This window comes from Patagioenas fasciata, chromosome 27 (genome assembly GCF_037038585.1).
Source record: "Patagioenas fasciata isolate bPatFas1 chromosome 27, bPatFas1.hap1, whole genome shotgun sequence".
In the NCBI taxonomy this organism is placed as follows: Eukaryota; Metazoa; Chordata; class Aves; order Columbiformes; family Columbidae; genus Patagioenas; species Patagioenas fasciata.
In genome coordinates this window covers 4,375,982-4,392,290 of record NC_092546.1, presented here as the reverse complement: position 1 = coordinate 4,392,290, position 16,309 = coordinate 4,375,982, and the positions used below count along the sequence as shown (strand labels likewise).

Below are 16,309 nucleotides of genomic sequence, written 5' to 3'. Positions count from 1 at the left end.
ACACTCAGCGGAGCTGCCCGGTTCCAGGGACCCGTGGGAACAGGCAGGATGGTCAGACCCCGGGTCAGGGGACAGCAGGGAGCCCAACGCTCACCTTAGGGCAGGCAACAAGCTCCAAACAGAGCTGGTTAACAGAAACCAGCTACAAACGGGGTTTATCCAAAATTATGCAATGCAGGTTCAAATAGCGGTGAGGAGTTAACTATGACACAACCACCTCAAATTCAAGGGGATCAGATCCCAAAATTCCAGAGTGATGATGTCCCAACCTCACCCCAGCCCCGTGTCCACCCTTGTCCCCCCCAGGGATGAACCAGCGTGTTGGTGTGAATATAAATACTTTATTGCTGCTGTGCTGGAGTGTGGGGGACAGCAGGGCTGGGGGTGTATGTGCCAGTGACAGGGTGATCCCCGAGACGCAAAGGGGCGCAGAAGGTGCTGTCACAGGCCTGTCCCCTCCATCGTGTCACCAGCTGCGCCACCGAGCTCCGCGGTGCGGCCGTGCTGGCGGGGGCTCATCTGCTCTGCTCCTGCAGCCGCTGCATCCGCAGGATCTGGCACAGGAGCCGCTGTACGTCCTCGTCCATGTGGCCCTGGGGTGGAGGGGACATTGGTGGGGACAACGGAGAGGATAACAGGGAGACTCTGGGTTGGCGCCTGGATCCAGCCCCTCGCTGCCTCCCACCAACATGTGGCCGGCTGGTGCCCCACACCAGTGTCCCCAGTTCCCCCACAGCTGCGTCCCCATCTCACCTGCACTGCGTAGAGCAGGTGGCTCCGGTACAGCGTCACCACCTTACTGTGCTGCGTCTCTGTCTCCTGCGAGAGAGCGAGCGGGTTTGAGCATGGGGCTGGGGGCTTCCAGAGCCCAGAACCCACCAGGTGACAGCCACAAGCCCCCTGGTACCCACCACCAGCTTCTCCTCCAGCGCACGGATCCTGGCCTGGAGCGCAGCGGTGTCGGCGGGTGACTGTGGGGGTCCCCGGGGCTCAGGGAGGGCGTTCAGAGCTTCCTTCAGCCTGAAGACCTCCTTAGAGAGCTCCGTGATCTGCGCAGAGGTTATGGGGACCCCTCAAGCCCCAGCTCCCCTGGGTCCCCCCATGGCCGTACCCGCTGTCACCCACGGGGTGGCCCCTGAGTAGATGCAGAGCAGGGGCTTTCCCACCCCGCCAACTTCTGCTGCCAATTTCAGTCTCAGCTTGGGGACGAAAAAAGGGGAAGAGCAGCAAAAGTCTGCACGTGTCTGTGTGTGCTGATGTGTGCAAGTGTGCATCTGGAGAGCAGGAGCTGAGGGGAGACCTTCTGATCTCTGAACTGCCTGAAAGGAGCTTGGAGCCAGGGGGGGTCGGGCTCTGCTCCCCAGGAACAAGCGGCAGGAGCAGAGGAAACAGCCTCAAGTTGCACCAAGGGAGGTTGAGGTTGGATGTGGGGAACAATTTCTCCCCCAAAGGGCTGTGGGGCATTGGAACAGGCTGCCCAGGGCAGTGCTGGAGTCACCATCCCTGGAGGGTTGGACAGACGGACATGAGGTTCTCAGGACATGGGGCAGTGCTGGGGCTGGGGAATGGTTGGACTTGATCTTGAGGGGCTTTCCAACCGAAACAATTCTGTTATTCCATGATCTATGTGATGTGCAGGTGTGTGAGAGTGTGCACAGGCAGCACACGTGTGGGTGCACCATGTGTGTCCATAGACACGTGTGAGTGTGTGTGCACAACCGTGTGAACACGTTTGCAGCCACATCTCCCCCGCAACCCAGCGAGCTCAGCTCACCCGCACGGCGCCCAGGCCACAATTTCCCACCCTGACACCCCCCCCTTGTCCCCTACCTTCCTGTCCCTGTCCCTGACCAGCCGCGCTGAGTCCTCGGCGTGCCCGTGGAGCTCCCGCAGCCGCCGCGCCTCATCCTGCGCCTCCGCCAGCTGCTTCTGCGCGGTGCCCAGCCGCTCCTCGGCCGCCTGCCGCTCGCTCTTCATGAACAGCGCCTGCCGCTGCACCCTGAACACCTCCTCGCACGTCTTCTCGTGCCGCCGCGACAGCTCTTCCAGCCGCTGCGCCAGCGCCGCCGCCTCGGCCCGCAGCCCGGCCTGCGCCGCCTCGTGCTCCCCGCGCGGCACGGCCGCCGCCAGCTCGGCCTCCAGCCGCGCGGCCTCGCGCCCCTTGGCCTCCGCCGCCGCCTCCAGCTCGGCCGCGCGCTCCCGCAGCGCCTGCGCCTGCCGCTCCAGCTGCGCCGTGGCGCGCTCGTGCTCCTCGCGCGGCACCCGGGCCTCGGCCTCCGCCTGCGCCCGCCGCAGCCGCGCCAGCGCCTCCTCGTGCTCCTGCCGCCCCACCGGCCGCGCCGCCAGCTGCTCCCGCAGAGTGCCCAGCTCGGCCTCCCGGCGCCCCAGCGTCTCCCGCAGCCGCCCCAGCTGCGCCGTCACCTCCTCCTGCTGCCGCACCAGCTCCGCCACCCGCTGCTCCAGCGCCCCCGGCTCGGCACCACCCGCCGCCTTCCAGTCCTTGGCCTTGGCCTCCAGCTCCCGCCGCAGCGCCTCGGCCTCGGCCTCCGCCCGCCCGCAGCGCTCCAGCAAGGCCTCCTTCTCCCTCGACGCCTCCTCCAGGGAGGCCCCCAGGGAGGCCGTGGCCTCTGCCGCCTCCAGACGCGCCTGCAGCTCCTTCACCCGCTGCTCCCGCTCCTCCAGCGCCGCCCGCGCCGCCGCCAGCTCCGCACTGGCCTCCGAGGACAAGGTCTGCGCCTGCAGCCCCTGCAGCTCGCCCAGCGCCGCCTTACACTCGCCCCAGCTCCACACCGGCTGTGCCTCGCTCCCCTCCGTCTGCTCCGAGGCTCCGTCCTGCCCAGCGGCCCCGTCCCCCTTGGCCATGCCCCGCGGCGGCTCCGAGTGCTGCGCCCGCAGCCGCTCCAGCTCGCGCTGGAGAGCGCGGTAGAGGCTGCCGGGCACCACATCCCCCGGGCTGGACGGGTCGCTCTCGTCCCGCTCGTAGTTCTCCAGCACCTGCCGAGGGGACGGTGAGGCCACCAAGGGCGAGGGGATGGGCGCAGAGAGGGACAGACAGACAGACAGATGGGGACTTGCCTGTATTTTCTCTCTCAGCTCCTTGTTCTGCACGGTGAGCGACTGCACCTGCCCCTGCAGCGTGGCCAGCAGCTCCTCGGCCGAGGGGCTCAGCGTCTTCTTGGAGAGCAGCAGCTCTGCCCCTGCGGGTGCCGTGTCACCTACGTCCCCACTCGCCGCCACCAACCCCACAGGGCCATTGGGAGGCTGGTAGGACTCTACCTGGGAACTCGAGCGGGTCTCCCTCCTCGTCCTGCAGCGTCTCGATGTCGTAGCTCGTGTTTTCCTTCTCGTTCTGGGGTGCAGAGCGGTGTCACCCCCGCACGCCCCAGCCCCCGGCACTGCCAGCTGCCGCCCCACCTACCTCCAGCGAGGACAAGCGGCTCCGCAGAGCCTCCACCTCCTTGCCCAGCTGCTCCTTCTCTCCATCCCGCGCCGCCAGCTTCTCCTCCAGCTCCTGGATCTGTGGGGCAGGACATGGGGTCCCCTTTGCTGCCACCGGAGTCCCCACGGCACCCCCAGCACCAGGACCCACCCGTGACCTCTGCACCAGCCTCACCTGCTTCTCCATGGAGCGCAGGGACCCTTCATCCAGCTCTGCCCGCTAACGGGACACAGAGAGAAAACAGGGAAGGATAACTGCTGTCCCCATCCCTCCCACCCCTAGGGACGCGGTGGCATTGCTGGCACCTCCCGTCTCTGCTTCTCCTGCTGCTCCAAGCCCCGGATCTTCTGCAAGAACTGGGCCCGCTCCTGCCGCAGCCGCACGATCTCCTCGTAGGCGTCCCGGTCCTCCTGCGTGGGAGGAAAAGACCCCCAAGATCATAGAGTCCAACCATGCTCCAAGCTCCTTTCAGGCAGTTCAGAGATCAGAAGGTCTCCCCTCAGCTCCTGTTCTCCAGCTGAACCCCCCAGGTCCCTCTCACCTGGCTGGGGGTGCCCAGGGGGGGCAGAGGCGCCTTCCTCTTCCTCGGGGTGTTGCTCTTCTCCCTAGCAGACGACTGGCTGGGCGAAGATGTCTGCAGAGACACCAGGACAGAGGGGACATCACATTGATGTGGCACCGCTCCTTCCTGACCCCCTGTCACCCTGGGAGCGGTGACAGCCAGGCACCCCTTACCTGGGACGTCTGCTCAGGTGACTCCTCTTCTGTGGGGCAGAGCAGGAGGAAAGGGAAATGTGGGGAGGTTTAGGGGATCGTAGGGGTGGGGACAGCGGGGGACACGTGCGTGCACAGGGGGACACACGTGTGTAAAAGGGGCGCACACGGACAGACAAATATGGGGAAATACTTGATGTGTGAGTGCAGGGACACACGTATGCAGACAGACATACAGACACGCTGGCTGGTACACACGTGTGAACATGTGTGTGCAAGATGCTGAGACAGGCAAGCGAGGCTCAGCACCACCTCCCAGCTCTTGGCTGGTGACAGCTCGGGCAAAACCAACCCCAGTGTGTGGGAAGAGGGGCTGTGAGCCCCCCTGCCTTGCTCAGCCTCTTCCAGCCCTGCCCCACATCACCCCAAGGGTGAGAACCCCCCGTGGGTCTGGAGAAGGAGCCCCAGGGTGGCACGGCGGCCTCACCGCTGGCCCAGGACCGGCGCTGAGCAGCCTCTTGCAGGAAGTGCTGGATGAGCGCGTTGCCCGTGGCCAGGCTGTAGTGAGCGGCGTCGTGACCCGTGGAGTCCACCACGGCCACCCGGGCGCCGGCGTTGACCAGCACCTCCACCGTCTCCACGCTGCCGTTCTCGCAGGCCACCATCAAGGCCGTCCTGAGCAGAGGTGACAGCGCCCGTTCCGTCTGTCCGCCCGTCTGTCCCCGGTCCCCAGCCGCGCAGACTCACCTCCCCTGCAGGTCCCGGCTGTTGACGGCCGCGCCGCGGTGCAGCAGGTACCGGCACAGCTCCGAGTGGCTCATCTTGGCGGCAAGGATGAGCGGCGTGGAGCCATCCTGGGCAGGGTCGGGTGAGGATGCGCGGACATGGCTCAGATCCCCCCGTGGAGCACCCTGTTATCTCCAATTATCTCCCAGGTTGCCACGTCCCATTTCATGTTTTCACTCCGGGAACCCCAACTTCTCTGTTTCCACCCCAGAAGCTGCTCCGTTTCCACCCCAGAAGCTGCTGCATTTCCACCCCAGGAACTGCTGCGTTTCCACCCCAGGAACTGCTCCATTTCCACCCCGGGAACTGTTCCATTTCCACCCCAGGAACTGCTCCATTTCCACCCCAGGAACTGCTCCATTTCCACCCCAGAAGATGCTGAGTTTCCACCTCAGAAGGTGCTCCGTTTCCACCCCAGGAACTGCTCCGTTTCCACCCCAGAAGCTGCTCCGTTTCCACCCCAGAAGGTGCTCCGTTTCCACCCCAGGAACTGCTCCATTTCTACCCCAGAAGCTGCTCCGTTTCCACCCCAGAAAGTGCTCCCTTTCCACCCCAGAAGGTGCTCCATTTCCACCCCAGGAACTGCTCCGTTTCTACCCCAGAAGCTGCTCCATTTCCACCCCAGAAGCTGCTCCGTTTCCACCCCAGAAGCTGCTCCGTTTCCACCCCAGAAGCTGCTGCGTTTCCACCCCAGAAGCTGCTCCATTTCCACCCCAGAAGCTGCTGTGTTTTCAAGCAGCCCCCGCCTGTCCCCGTGCTGCTCCACACAGCGCAGCAGGGCGAGGAGCAGAGGGACCTCACCTTGTCCTTGACGTTCAAGGGAGCCTTGAAATCGCAGAGGATCTCAGAGCACGAGATGCAGCCGCTGACCGCTGGGGAGAAGGACGGAGGCTGAGCGCTCTGCTCCCCGCGGGGACGGGAGCAGGATGGAGCTGGCACTGTCCCCACTCACCTGCGTGGTGCAGCGCGGTGCGGCCGCTGCCGTCGGCCACGTCCACGGGGCAGGAGGCCTGAGGAAGAGAGCCTGGGTTACAGGGGATCAGACAGACAGACAGACATGGTGAAGGGACGCGCAGGTGCTGGGCAGCACTGCTAGTGAGGAACAGGAGTTGAAGGGCACAGAGGACATGGTGCTGGCGCAGCATCCTCCCCGCCGCCAGCGCCATACCTGCAGGAGCTTGCTGACACATTGGGGGTGGCCGTGCTTGGATGCCAGGTGCAGAGCAGTGTAACCTGAGAAGAAGGACAGACGGACGGATGGCTCAGAGGACAGACAACGGGTCTGTGGCAGAGGGGACCGTCTAGGGGACAGACAGATGGACGGGCACACCGGAGGATCACCTGGGTGGGGGCTGAATGGTTATGGAACATCCCTCCATCCCTCCCCTCCTCCACATCCACAGCTCAAGCACCATCGGTTGGTGCCTGAGTCCCCATAGGACCCTGGGACAATCTCCAGCCCCCACAGGTGTGGCTGTCCCCTCTGTCCCCTCAACACCTGCCATCAAGGTGGGAACAACGAGGGTGTCTGGTCCCCGGCGTTCGCTGGGGACGTGTGGTGGTTGTGCCCTCACCCGAGCTGTCCTTGGTCATGGCGTCCACGCCGTGAGCCAGCATGGCCTCCAGACAGTCCACGTTCCCCCGCATGGCAGCCAGGTGGAACCTGCAGCAACAACAAGGGCCGTTGGACTCATGTCCCTGGCTCCCAGGCCTGTCCCCAGCCCTGTGTCACCGGCGTCCCACGGACGTGGGCCAGCACTTACGCAGATTTGCCCTCCGAGTCCAACTTGGTGGCCACCAGGCCCTTCCGGACCAGGAGAGATGTCACCCTCCCGGCATCGTTGTAGTCCACGGCTTGCAGGAGCTTCTCATCGTTCTTGGTCCAGTCCTGGCTCTGCAATGGCAAGAAACACAGAATAGTTTGGGTGGGAAGGGACGTTCAAAGCTCATCTAGACCAGCCCCCTGCAATGAGCAGGGACCCATGGAATCATTTTGGGTGGAAGAGACCCTTAAGATCATCGAGTCCAACCATAACCTAACTCTGCCACTAACCCATGTCCCTAAGAACCTCATCTACACGTCAGGTTGCTCAGGGCCCACAGAGGTGGCTGTGACAGATGTGCTGTCCCCAGGTGTGGAGGGTTTAACTGGGGGGCTGACTGGGGCGAGGATCCCCTGCAGCACCCCCAAAGTTTGCAGCTCACAGAGCTCATTTACAGAGCTGCCCCTGTTTACCCATGGACAGGTAGGGTTTGGGAGCGAGCCTACCCCAGGGTTTGCCTCTGTCACCCCGAAGACCCCGATGTGACACAGCCAGCACCCAGGGGGTCCCTGAGCCCCATCCCTGCCCAGCTCTCCTCACTGAGCCCATTCCCAGCCCTGCTTTGCTCCACACCAAGGCTGAGCTCAGCTGGCAGCAACATCAGGTCCCCTAGGACAGCTCCAGCCTCCCTGGGACACACGGGACACAACGTGACCCCCCTCCCGGGGCTGGATGTGGGGCTTGCTGACCCAGTGTTCCTGCATGTCCCCATCCCGAGGCGGTGACCCACAGCGGGACAGGACCAGCGCGGGTTCCCCTGGGGTCACCCTGCAGCCGGTGACAACAAACAACCGCGGCAGCAGGAAACGGATGTCACCTTTGGGAGCCGCATCCTGCCCCTCGCCAGCCTGCTGCTGGTGCCAGGCGTGGGACCTGTGTCACCGTGTCCCCTGCAAGCCCCTGTGGCTCTGTGGGGCCAGGGGATAAGCCAGCCTCCCAGGGTTACTGGACAAACTGGGAGGGTGGCGCCCGCTCCCCCCCACGCCCTTGGAGGACAAAGCGGGGTGGAGAGGATGCAGTGGAGCCCAGGGATGGGGACGGGGGACCCCAGGTGGGGTGGGGGTGACACATCTTACCCCGCAGGACGCCACTAAAGGGGAGTGGAGATGGAGGACGGGGACGTACCGCGAAGGAGGCGGCGGCGCAGAGGCAGATCTGCTTCATGGTGCTGAGGAGCAGGCGGCGGGCAGCCATGCACCCCCTGCCCCCAGCCCGGGGCTCTGTGCCGGGGACCCCAACGCCCGGCTGGGTCCAGCATCGCTGCCCGGGGGGGCCGGGAGGTGCCGCAGTGGGAGCCGGACCCGCCTCTCTTCATCCCTCCCTCCATCCCTCCTCCATCCCTCCCTCCATCCCTCCTCCACCCCTCCCCTCCTTCCCTCTTCCATCCCTCCCTCCATCCCTCCCCTTCTCCACATCCACAGCTCCAGACAGCCCCATGTCCACCCCACGGAGCAGGGACCGAGGTCCCAGTCAGTGACCAGCAGCCAGACTGGTCCCAGTTCAAGCGGGAGGGCTTGCAGGAGGGGAGCAGCTTTGCCACGCCATGCACCCCCAAACCAAGGGGATGAGCATCCTCCTGCCATCTAAATCCTGCACCCTGAGGAGGGGAACGTAGGACCCCCTGCCCTGCCCTGGGGGCACAGATTTCCCCCCCACCCCAGCCCTGGGGCCAAGGGAGGGGTAGGAACTCCTGCCTGCGACTTCTCCCCAAGGAGGGAACCCCAAAATTCAAAGGGTCTCTGGATAACCCCAGGGGTGACACGACAGCAAGAGCCTCTCACACATCCCCACTCGCAAAGTGTCCAGCACAGTGTGGGGAAACTGAGGCACAGAGCCCCCCGAGCAGGGCAGGCCACCGGCTCCATGTGGGGGCCTTCGATGTGTGTCCATGTGTCCCCAAACACGCATCCCCAGTGCTGCCGTGGGCTCTGGGACAGCACTGTCACCCTCTGCCCGGTGTGCAGGATGGCGAGAGCCCGCGGCCCTAAGCCAGGCTGGTGCTGAATAATTGAGGAGCATCGACATGTGGGCTCTGCTGGCTGTGGCAGCTGGAAAACTGGCAGCCGTCCCCAGGGAGGGGACAGGAGGGGACCTGGGACTCGTTTCCATCTTCCCAGCGCTGCCTTTTTCCCTTTGCTGTGCCCCGCTCCCACCAACAGCCCTGGGAGCACCCTTGGGTGCACTGGGAGCTCAGTCCCGCTGCCCAGGGTGGCCGTGCTGACCTCCCTGGGGCTGCTGTCCCCATGGTGAGCAGCCACCCCACGTCCTGGGGGAGGTCTCTGTGTCCCTGTGGCACTGGGGACATCCTGGGGAAGACCCCCGTGTCTTCACGTCCCTGTGAAATTTGGGACATCCTGGGGCAGGTTCCTGTGTCCTTGTGAAATTTGGAACACCCCTGGCAGGTTCCCATGGACGTGCTGGGGCAGATCCCCACAAACATCCCTGTCAGGTCCCCACGGACAGCCCAGGGCAGGTCCCCATGACCCTGTGACAATGGGGACGTCCTGGGGAAGACCCCCATGTCCTCATGTCCCCGTGAAACTTGGGACACCCCATGCAGGTCCCCATGACATCCCAGGGCAGGTGCCCATGTCCCCGTGGACATCCCAGGGCAGGTCCTGGTGTCCCTATGGAATCTGGGACATCCCAGGGCACGTCCCCATGACTCTGGAGACAGCACTCACGTCCGCCTTCCTGAACTTGGCCTTCAGGCTCTTCATGGCAGCTCCAGCCGCAGCCCCGCAGCGCCTGGACGGGGGAGGCCGTGCTCGGGGGTCTCTCCTGCAGCGCTGTCGGCTCAGCCGCCCCCAGACCCCCCGCTCCCGAGTCCCGTCCTTGCCGCCCGCGTCTCCCACCGGCCGCGGAGACCGGAGGACCAGGCGCAGAGGAGTTGGGTTACGGCCGGGCTGCGGTTACAGCTGGCAGCGCTGGGCAGGCGGGGGGGCCGGGGGGACCAGCCCTGTTTGGGGAGGGGGTCCCTGACATGGCCAGGGAGAGGGAAGTGGGGGGACATGGCATGGACAGGGGTCTAGTGGCAACAGCATTGGGCTCCCTGGCCCTGTCTGGAATCTGCAGGGAGCATAGGGCACGTTTGTGTTGTCAGACAGACCCCAAAATGAAAGGATTTATGAACCTTGAGGTTAGAGGTTGCAGACAGGAGTTATTCTTTTAAGCGATAATGATAGCAGTTGAGCCCCAACCTGCTGGCACCCCCTCCCCTTCCCCGCCCGACACAAAGATGGCGGCGGCGGCGGCGCCGTGCCCTGGGCGGTGCCCGCACATGCGCACTGCTCTCCGCGGCGTCCCTGCGCGCTTCCGCCCGGCCGCGGGGCTGGCAACAATGCGCGCTCCGGCGGCCGGGACGGGCCATGGCGGTGAATTACGCGGCCGGGCTCTCGCCGTATTCGGACAAGGGCAAGTGCGGCCTCCCCGAGGTGAGCGCGGTTCGGCGGGGTCCGGGTCCCCCGGGGCCTGCTCCAGCCTGACGGGTTTCCTTGGTAACCGGACCCGCGGCCCCCTGGGCGTCTCCCGTGGGGACACCGGCACCGGGGGCTCCTTTGTGTCCCCTCATGCCCACCCCACGGCTCCCTCCTTGTCCCCAGCCTCATGGCTCTCGTCCCCCCGGCCCCCTCCGTGGCTCCTGCCGTGTCCCCAGCCCCACGGCTCCCTCCTTTTTGTCATCCAGGCCTGGCACTTTCCCCCTGTTTTGTGTCCCGCCCCCAACAGGGGCTCCCAGCCATGTGGGGACCCTTTGTATCCCCCACAGGGATCCCCAAGGGTGGGTGCGAGGGGGTGACCCCGGCCCCATGTCCCCAGCAGCACAAAACGTGTTTTGGGGTGAGGGGACAGGGACAGGGGCCTGTCCTGATCCTGTTGGGGTGAGGGGACAGTGGCCTGTCCCGTGTCCCTGTCCCCAGCAGACCAGGCTGGAGAAGCATCTCGCAGACACTAAATCTTGTCCCCACGCTAGAAAGCTACATGGCCGTGGGGTCCTGTCCCCCCACAGGGTCCCCGCGGTCCCCACCTGCGTGGCTTCCCGTGCACCTCGCCGTCCCTCGGCCCCGTGCTGTCCCCAGAGCGGTGGCTGTGCCGGGGACAGCTGGAGCTGGGCGCACGTGGGGTGACACCGGGCTCGCTCCTGTCCTCCCTGGATCCCGGCCACTTCTTGGGCTGTCAGCTGCCTGTCGGCCATGGCAAGAAATGCCCCCGTTTGCCTCAGCTCTTTTAAGCCCTTACGCTGCGCGGAGATGGTTTGTACGATGCTGTTTGTCTCTGATTAAATGCTTTTATCATTAAGGATTGCAAAATCTTCCCTTTCATGGATAAGAAAGAGTTGTGGTTTATGGGGTCGTTGCGGTGGAGGTGTGTAGGGTCCGTTCCTGCGTCTCTCCATCCCCGTGGTGGTTTGTCTCCTCTGCTCAGATTTTTGACCCGCCGGAGGAGCTGGAGAGGAAGGTGCGGGAGCTGGCGGACCTGATCAGGAGCTCCTCCAATGTGGTGTTTCACACGGGGGCCGGAATCAGCACCGCCTCGGGCATTCCTGACTTCAGGTAAGGGCACTGGGCAGGATGGCACCTCCTCCAAGTCCCTCTCTCATCTTGTGGAGCTCTGGACTGTTTTCTGCTACCCCAGCCAGACCTTCTCCAGCCCTCCTGTTGAAAATACCCTTTCCCTCTTGCATGCCTGTTTGACGTTAACCCCTACACCAAGAAGCCCTGCGTACACTTTGTATACATCAGCGACAAAAGTTGCTGGTGATCCGTGACCTGCATTTAGAATCATAGAATTGTAGAACAGTTTGGGTTGAAGGGACCTTCCCAGCTCCCCCAGTGCCCCCCCTGCCATGACAGGGACACCTTCACCAGCTCAGGTTGCTCAGAGCCCCGTCCAGCCTGGCCTGGGATGTCTCCAGGGATGGTTCATCCACCACCTCTCTGGCCAACCTGGGCCAGGCTCTCACCACCCTCAGGGCCAACGATTCCTTTCTCATGTCCAGCCTGAATCTTCCTCCTTTAGTTTCAAACCATCACCCCTTGTCCTGTCACAACAGGCCCTGCTCAAAACTCTGTCCCCATCTTTCTGATCGGCCCCTTTTAAGTCCAGAAAGGCCACAATAGGGTCTCCCTGGAGCCTTTTCCAGGCTGTGCCTTGCTCGTCCTCCATTGATAGGGCTTGTGGTGCACTCAAGACTGTTTTCTTAGAGCCTGAGCTCTCAGTTCTCGCTCTTTCTGCCCCCGTTGCTACAGGGGGCCCAATGGTGTCTGGACTATGGAAGAGAAGGGGCTCTCCCCAAAATTCGACACCACCTTTGAGAACGCCCGCCCCTCCAAGACCCACATGGCGCTGCTGGGGCTGCAGAGAGTCGGCATCCTGAAGTTCCTGGTCAGCCAGAACGTGGACGGCCTGCACGTGCGTTCGGGATTCCCACGGTACTGCCTCCCTCCGCCCTTCCCAGCCGCTTCACGGGGCCGTTCTTGCTGCCCCGTTAGTGTGGCAAACGTTTGATGCTGGGCCTTGGTTTCCAAGCCTGGCTTAGAAGACGCCTGCCCACCCATACGGGGAGTGGAACCTGAGATACGCTGGTGTGGGAAGGGGTTCATAAACCAGCTCGAATGTAGAGAAGAGAGGTTATGGTGGTGATTTAGAGGGTGATGAGATGAGGTCAGCCCCAGCCGATGCTCTCAGTACAGCCGGGAGCCATTTGTGCACAAGTAGAACCAAGGTGCTCAGGGTACGTGGTCTGTTCTGCTGCCTCTGTGCCCGTCCAGAGGTGAAGGGGACAGCAGGGAGGACGAGAGCATCTGAAACTGCTCCAGGGAAGGGAAGGGGAAAGGGGAAAGGGGAAAGGGGAAAGGGGAAAGGGGAAAGGGGAAAGGGGAAAGGGGAAAGGGGAAAGGGGAAAGGGAAGGGAAGGAAAGGAAAGGAAAGGAAAGGAAAGGAAAGGAAAGGAAAGGAAAGGAAAGGAAAGGAAAGGGAGGAGAGCAGCTGAATTTGAGTAAGGAAACAAAACGAAGGAAGGTGGAATGGAAACGAGTGTGATTGGAACCTTGGAGAAGATGCATCTCACAAATGTCTTCAGCCATCGCTGGCTGAGCAGAGAGCTGCCTCAGGGGGGTGTTGCCTATTATTAAGAGACCCGAGTCCTGGTTCCTGCTCCCAGCACCACATTTGCCCTTTTAAACTAAACCACCATGGGGAGAATAACAGAAAATTGAGGCTGGATCAGAATGTGCTGGAATTGGTGCTGCGGATGGGAGTGTTTAAATTTTAAGAGCCTGCCTGGCTCTGACACAGCCGTGTCAGATTTGTCTATAGCTCATATAGGTCTGGAAAATGAGGAAGAACCCTTGATGTTCGTGGTCCCCGGTCAGGAGGGGTTTGGGCAGCATTTCCTGTTGCCCCCCACCCTTCACCACTGCCCTTTCTCCCGCAGGGACAAGCTGGCCGAGCTGCATGGGAACATGTTTGTGGAAGAATGCGTGAAATGCGGCAAGTACGTGAGCTCTGAGCTTGGGGAGGGGATGGCAGCGGCGTGGGGGCTTTGTTGCTGTCCCCAGGGAGCGCTGGAGGTCGTTACAAGCCAGGTTTGCCATCCTGGTTTGTGGCAGATCTGTGGGTCAGAGCTGCTGTCCGCCTGGGGAGAGATGCAGGCAGATCGATGCAGGACTAGATGACCTTTGAAGGTCCCTTCCAACCCAAACTGCTCCGTAGTCTAAGGACTGAGCTGCTCCACGCATTGCTTGTGGCGCTGAGCCATCGCAGAACCACCCAAAACCCCACAGAATCACTGTTGGGTTCGGAAGGAACCTCTGGCGATAATCTCGTGCAAGCCCCCCGCTAAAGCACGTTCACCAGAGCAGGTTGCACAAGAACGTGTCCAGGTGGGCTTTGAGTATCTCTGGAGAAGGAGATAAATCGTTTACTCCTCATACTCAGAACCTCCTGTATTTCAATCTGTGCCCATTGCCGCTCACCCTGGCGCTGGGCACCACTGAACAGAGTGTGACCGCCTGCTCCCCACCGTGTCTGGTGTGACCTGTGCCGTGTCGGGGGGCTCATTTCCTCAGCCGGTCGCTGAGTTCCCGTGTCCCGCAGGCAGTACGTGCGCGACGCCGTGGTGGGCAGCATGGGGCTGAAGCCGACGGGCCGGCTGTGCAGCGTCACCAAAGCGCGGGGGCTGCGCGCCTGCAGGTACGTGTGCCAGGACGCGTTCGGCCGAGCAAGCGGCTCTGCTGCGCGCTTGGCTTTGCAAGGCTGGGCCTACATTCCCTCCAGCTCAGGGGAAGAAGCAGAGGGTGCATGGGAGATCTCTAAACAACCCAAATAAGAGCTCAGCACCGCCTTCAAGGAGTCCCAGCCTCCTTGGGGGGTTCTTCCCACGCGGGTAGAATCTGTGCTAGTGCCGGAGAGGGCTCTGCTGTGGGCTGGCAGCTCTGGAGCCCCATCCCCTCCTGCTGTCCTGCCTTGCGTGGGGACACATGGACGGTGCAGCTGGACGTTTCCTGGGGTGATCTGACCCCCAAACCTGCTCTGTGTGCCCCTCACGCTTCCTCGCCTGGGCTCACCAAGCCTGGCCAAGCTGCCTTTCCACGGCTCTGGGCCGTGGGGCAGAGCTCTGCAGGCACAGCTCTGGGTTTTGGGAGTGAACTGCAACAGCAGAACAGCTGGGGCTTTAATATTTAATGTGGCTGTTGTAGCATCAGTCACAAAATCCCCCACGCAGGTGAATTCTGGACCTGCTGTCACCTGCCTGTGAGTCCCCTCGGCTTGTCTGGGCTCTCTGTCCCTCCCCGGTGCTGGAGCAGGGAGGTGGGACAGGACCCAGGTCACTGTCCCCTGTCTCAGGCGAGCTCTGCTGCCTGTCCCCGCCGGGCAGGGGGAACCACGATCCCTGTGTGTGTTTTCTAGAGGGAAGTTACGAGACACCATCCTGGACTGGGAAGATTCCCTGCCCGACCGTGACCTGACGCTGGCAGACGAAGCCTGCAGGTAATGGCGCTCGGGCCGCTCACCCCGCGGTCCCAGTGCCCGTGGGGCTCCTCGGGCTCTGCCAGCACCGCCCTGGCCCTCGGGCCAGCCCTGCCTGGCTCTGTTGGTTGTGTTTTGTGCCTCAGCACTCAGTTGAAAGTGGCCGAGTGAAACCATGGCAAATTCTGGCCGCGGTTTTGCCTCCCGCCTGGGAAGCTCAGGGAGTCTGCGCTGGAGCAGCCTGTGAACAAACGCAGCTCTTTCTCTGCTCTGGATGTTTCGTCTCCTCCCCGCAGGAAAGCCGATCTCTCCGTCACGCTGGGGACCTCTCTGCAGATCAAACCCAGTGGCAACCTCCCGCTGATCACCAAGAAGAGGGGAGGGAAGCTGGTCATCGTCAACCTGCAAGCAACCAAACACGTGAGTGTGAGCGTGTGAGCCAGGGCTGGGTTAACGGTTGGGCGCGATGATCTTGAGGGGCTTTTCCAGCCAAAATGATTCTGTGAAATAACAAGAGCTGGGGGTGTTCTGAGATGTCATTAGAGCTCCCTTGTCCCTGTCCCGCTCTGCTCACTAGTCACAAGTCCGCTCCTGTTCCACCAGGGACAATGTCTTGGGGACAGGAGCCACATGCAGCTGAGCCACCACCCAGGCCCTGTCCCCACACGCTCCCCGGGAGGGGACGTTTGTCCTCACACGTTCTGTTTGTCCCCTAACGCCATACCTGCCCTCGCTTGCCCCAGGACAGACAGGCCGACCTGCGCATCCACGCCTACGTCGACGACGTCATGACGAAGCTGATGAAGCATTTGGGGCTGGAGGTCCCGGAGTGGACGGGGCCGGTGGTGGTGGAAAGCGCTGAGCTCCCCAAACCTGAACAGCTCTTTGAATTTGCCCCCGGGGCTCACGGGCCGCTGAAGGAGGAGCCCCTGTCGCAGCAGAACGGCACGGGGGGGCTCGGCCCTGACCGCGGGACCACGCTGGACAAACGCCGCGACAGTCTGGAGCAGGAGCGTCCCAGCCCGGACACGGGGCCAACGACGGTGAAGAAGATGAAGGTGGAGCCTCTCCCCACCTGACCCGGACTGATCCTGCCTGTCTAGACACTCGTCTGTGCCGCTTTTCCTACCGACTTTTTTTTACACCCTTCGACATTGTCCCTTTTTGTATGTAAGTATTAAATACACTTGAAGCACGTGTGTCAGGGCAGCTGCTCCCACCAGTTTTGAAACGTCCTGAGCACCCAATTCTTTCTCTGGAAGGAGACGATTGTGGGTCCTGCAGACCCCGAGGGGCAGAGGGACGTGGGGATGACAAAAGGGACAGCTGATGCCATCTCCAGTGACACTGAGGTTGGGATGAGCCGCTGGGGTCTCCCAGGAGAGCTGGTCCCCTGCGTGCTGGTGGCCTGGGGACATCGCTGTGGCCTGGGGACATCGCTGTGGGATGGTGCCCCAGTCCCTCCGCCCTCCCTGCTGTTCCCAGGGCCGGGTCTGGCCCCGTGTCCCTCACGGCTGTGCTCGGGGTGTCCCTGTGTCCCTGGTCCTTGACACCCTGTGGATGTTACACTAAAGCAGGT

General features: G+C 62.8%; 2 protein-coding genes across 3 annotated transcripts; one reads left to right on the top strand and one right to left on the bottom strand.

Annotated features, from left to right (window-relative positions):
* Positions 1–321: 321 nt before the first annotated feature.
* ANKRD24 (ankyrin repeat domain 24) lies at positions 322–9,599 on the bottom strand. 2 transcript variants are annotated; one of them, XM_065858309.2, is made up of 19 exons: positions 9,447–9,599; positions 6,703–6,833; positions 6,514–6,602; positions 6,108–6,172; positions 5,892–5,949; positions 5,741–5,811; positions 4,901–5,007; positions 4,641–4,828; positions 4,175–4,203; positions 3,981–4,073; positions 3,745–3,849; positions 3,614–3,658; positions 3,419–3,517; positions 3,277–3,349; positions 3,076–3,197; positions 1,831–2,994; positions 912–1,049; positions 754–819; positions 322–593 (listed from the first exon to the last, which is right to left on the bottom strand). In XM_065858309.2, the coding sequence occupies exons 1-19, from the start codon at positions 9,480–9,482 to the stop codon at positions 516–518; spliced, it is 2,757 nt and encodes a 918-aa protein (XP_065714381.2). In that variant the 5' UTR covers positions 9,483–9,599; the 3' UTR covers positions 322–515. The 2 variants fall into 2 exon arrangements, with proteins under 2 accessions (XP_065714381.2, XP_065714382.2); XM_065858310.2 differs by lacking the exon at positions 9,447–9,599 and adding an exon at positions 7,888–8,083.
* A 466-nt stretch (positions 9,600–10,065) lies between these two features.
* Positions 10,066–15,961, top strand: SIRT6 (sirtuin 6). Its single transcript, XM_065858339.2, has 8 exons — positions 10,066–10,196; positions 11,185–11,312; positions 12,009–12,191; positions 13,196–13,255; positions 13,858–13,953; positions 14,671–14,751; positions 15,027–15,150; positions 15,474–15,961. Exons 1-8 carry the CDS (start codon positions 10,131–10,133, stop codon positions 15,807–15,809), a joined length of 1,074 nt encoding a protein of 357 aa, XP_065714411.1. The 5' UTR covers positions 10,066–10,130; the 3' UTR covers positions 15,810–15,961.
* Positions 15,962–16,309: the final 348 nt, after the last annotated feature.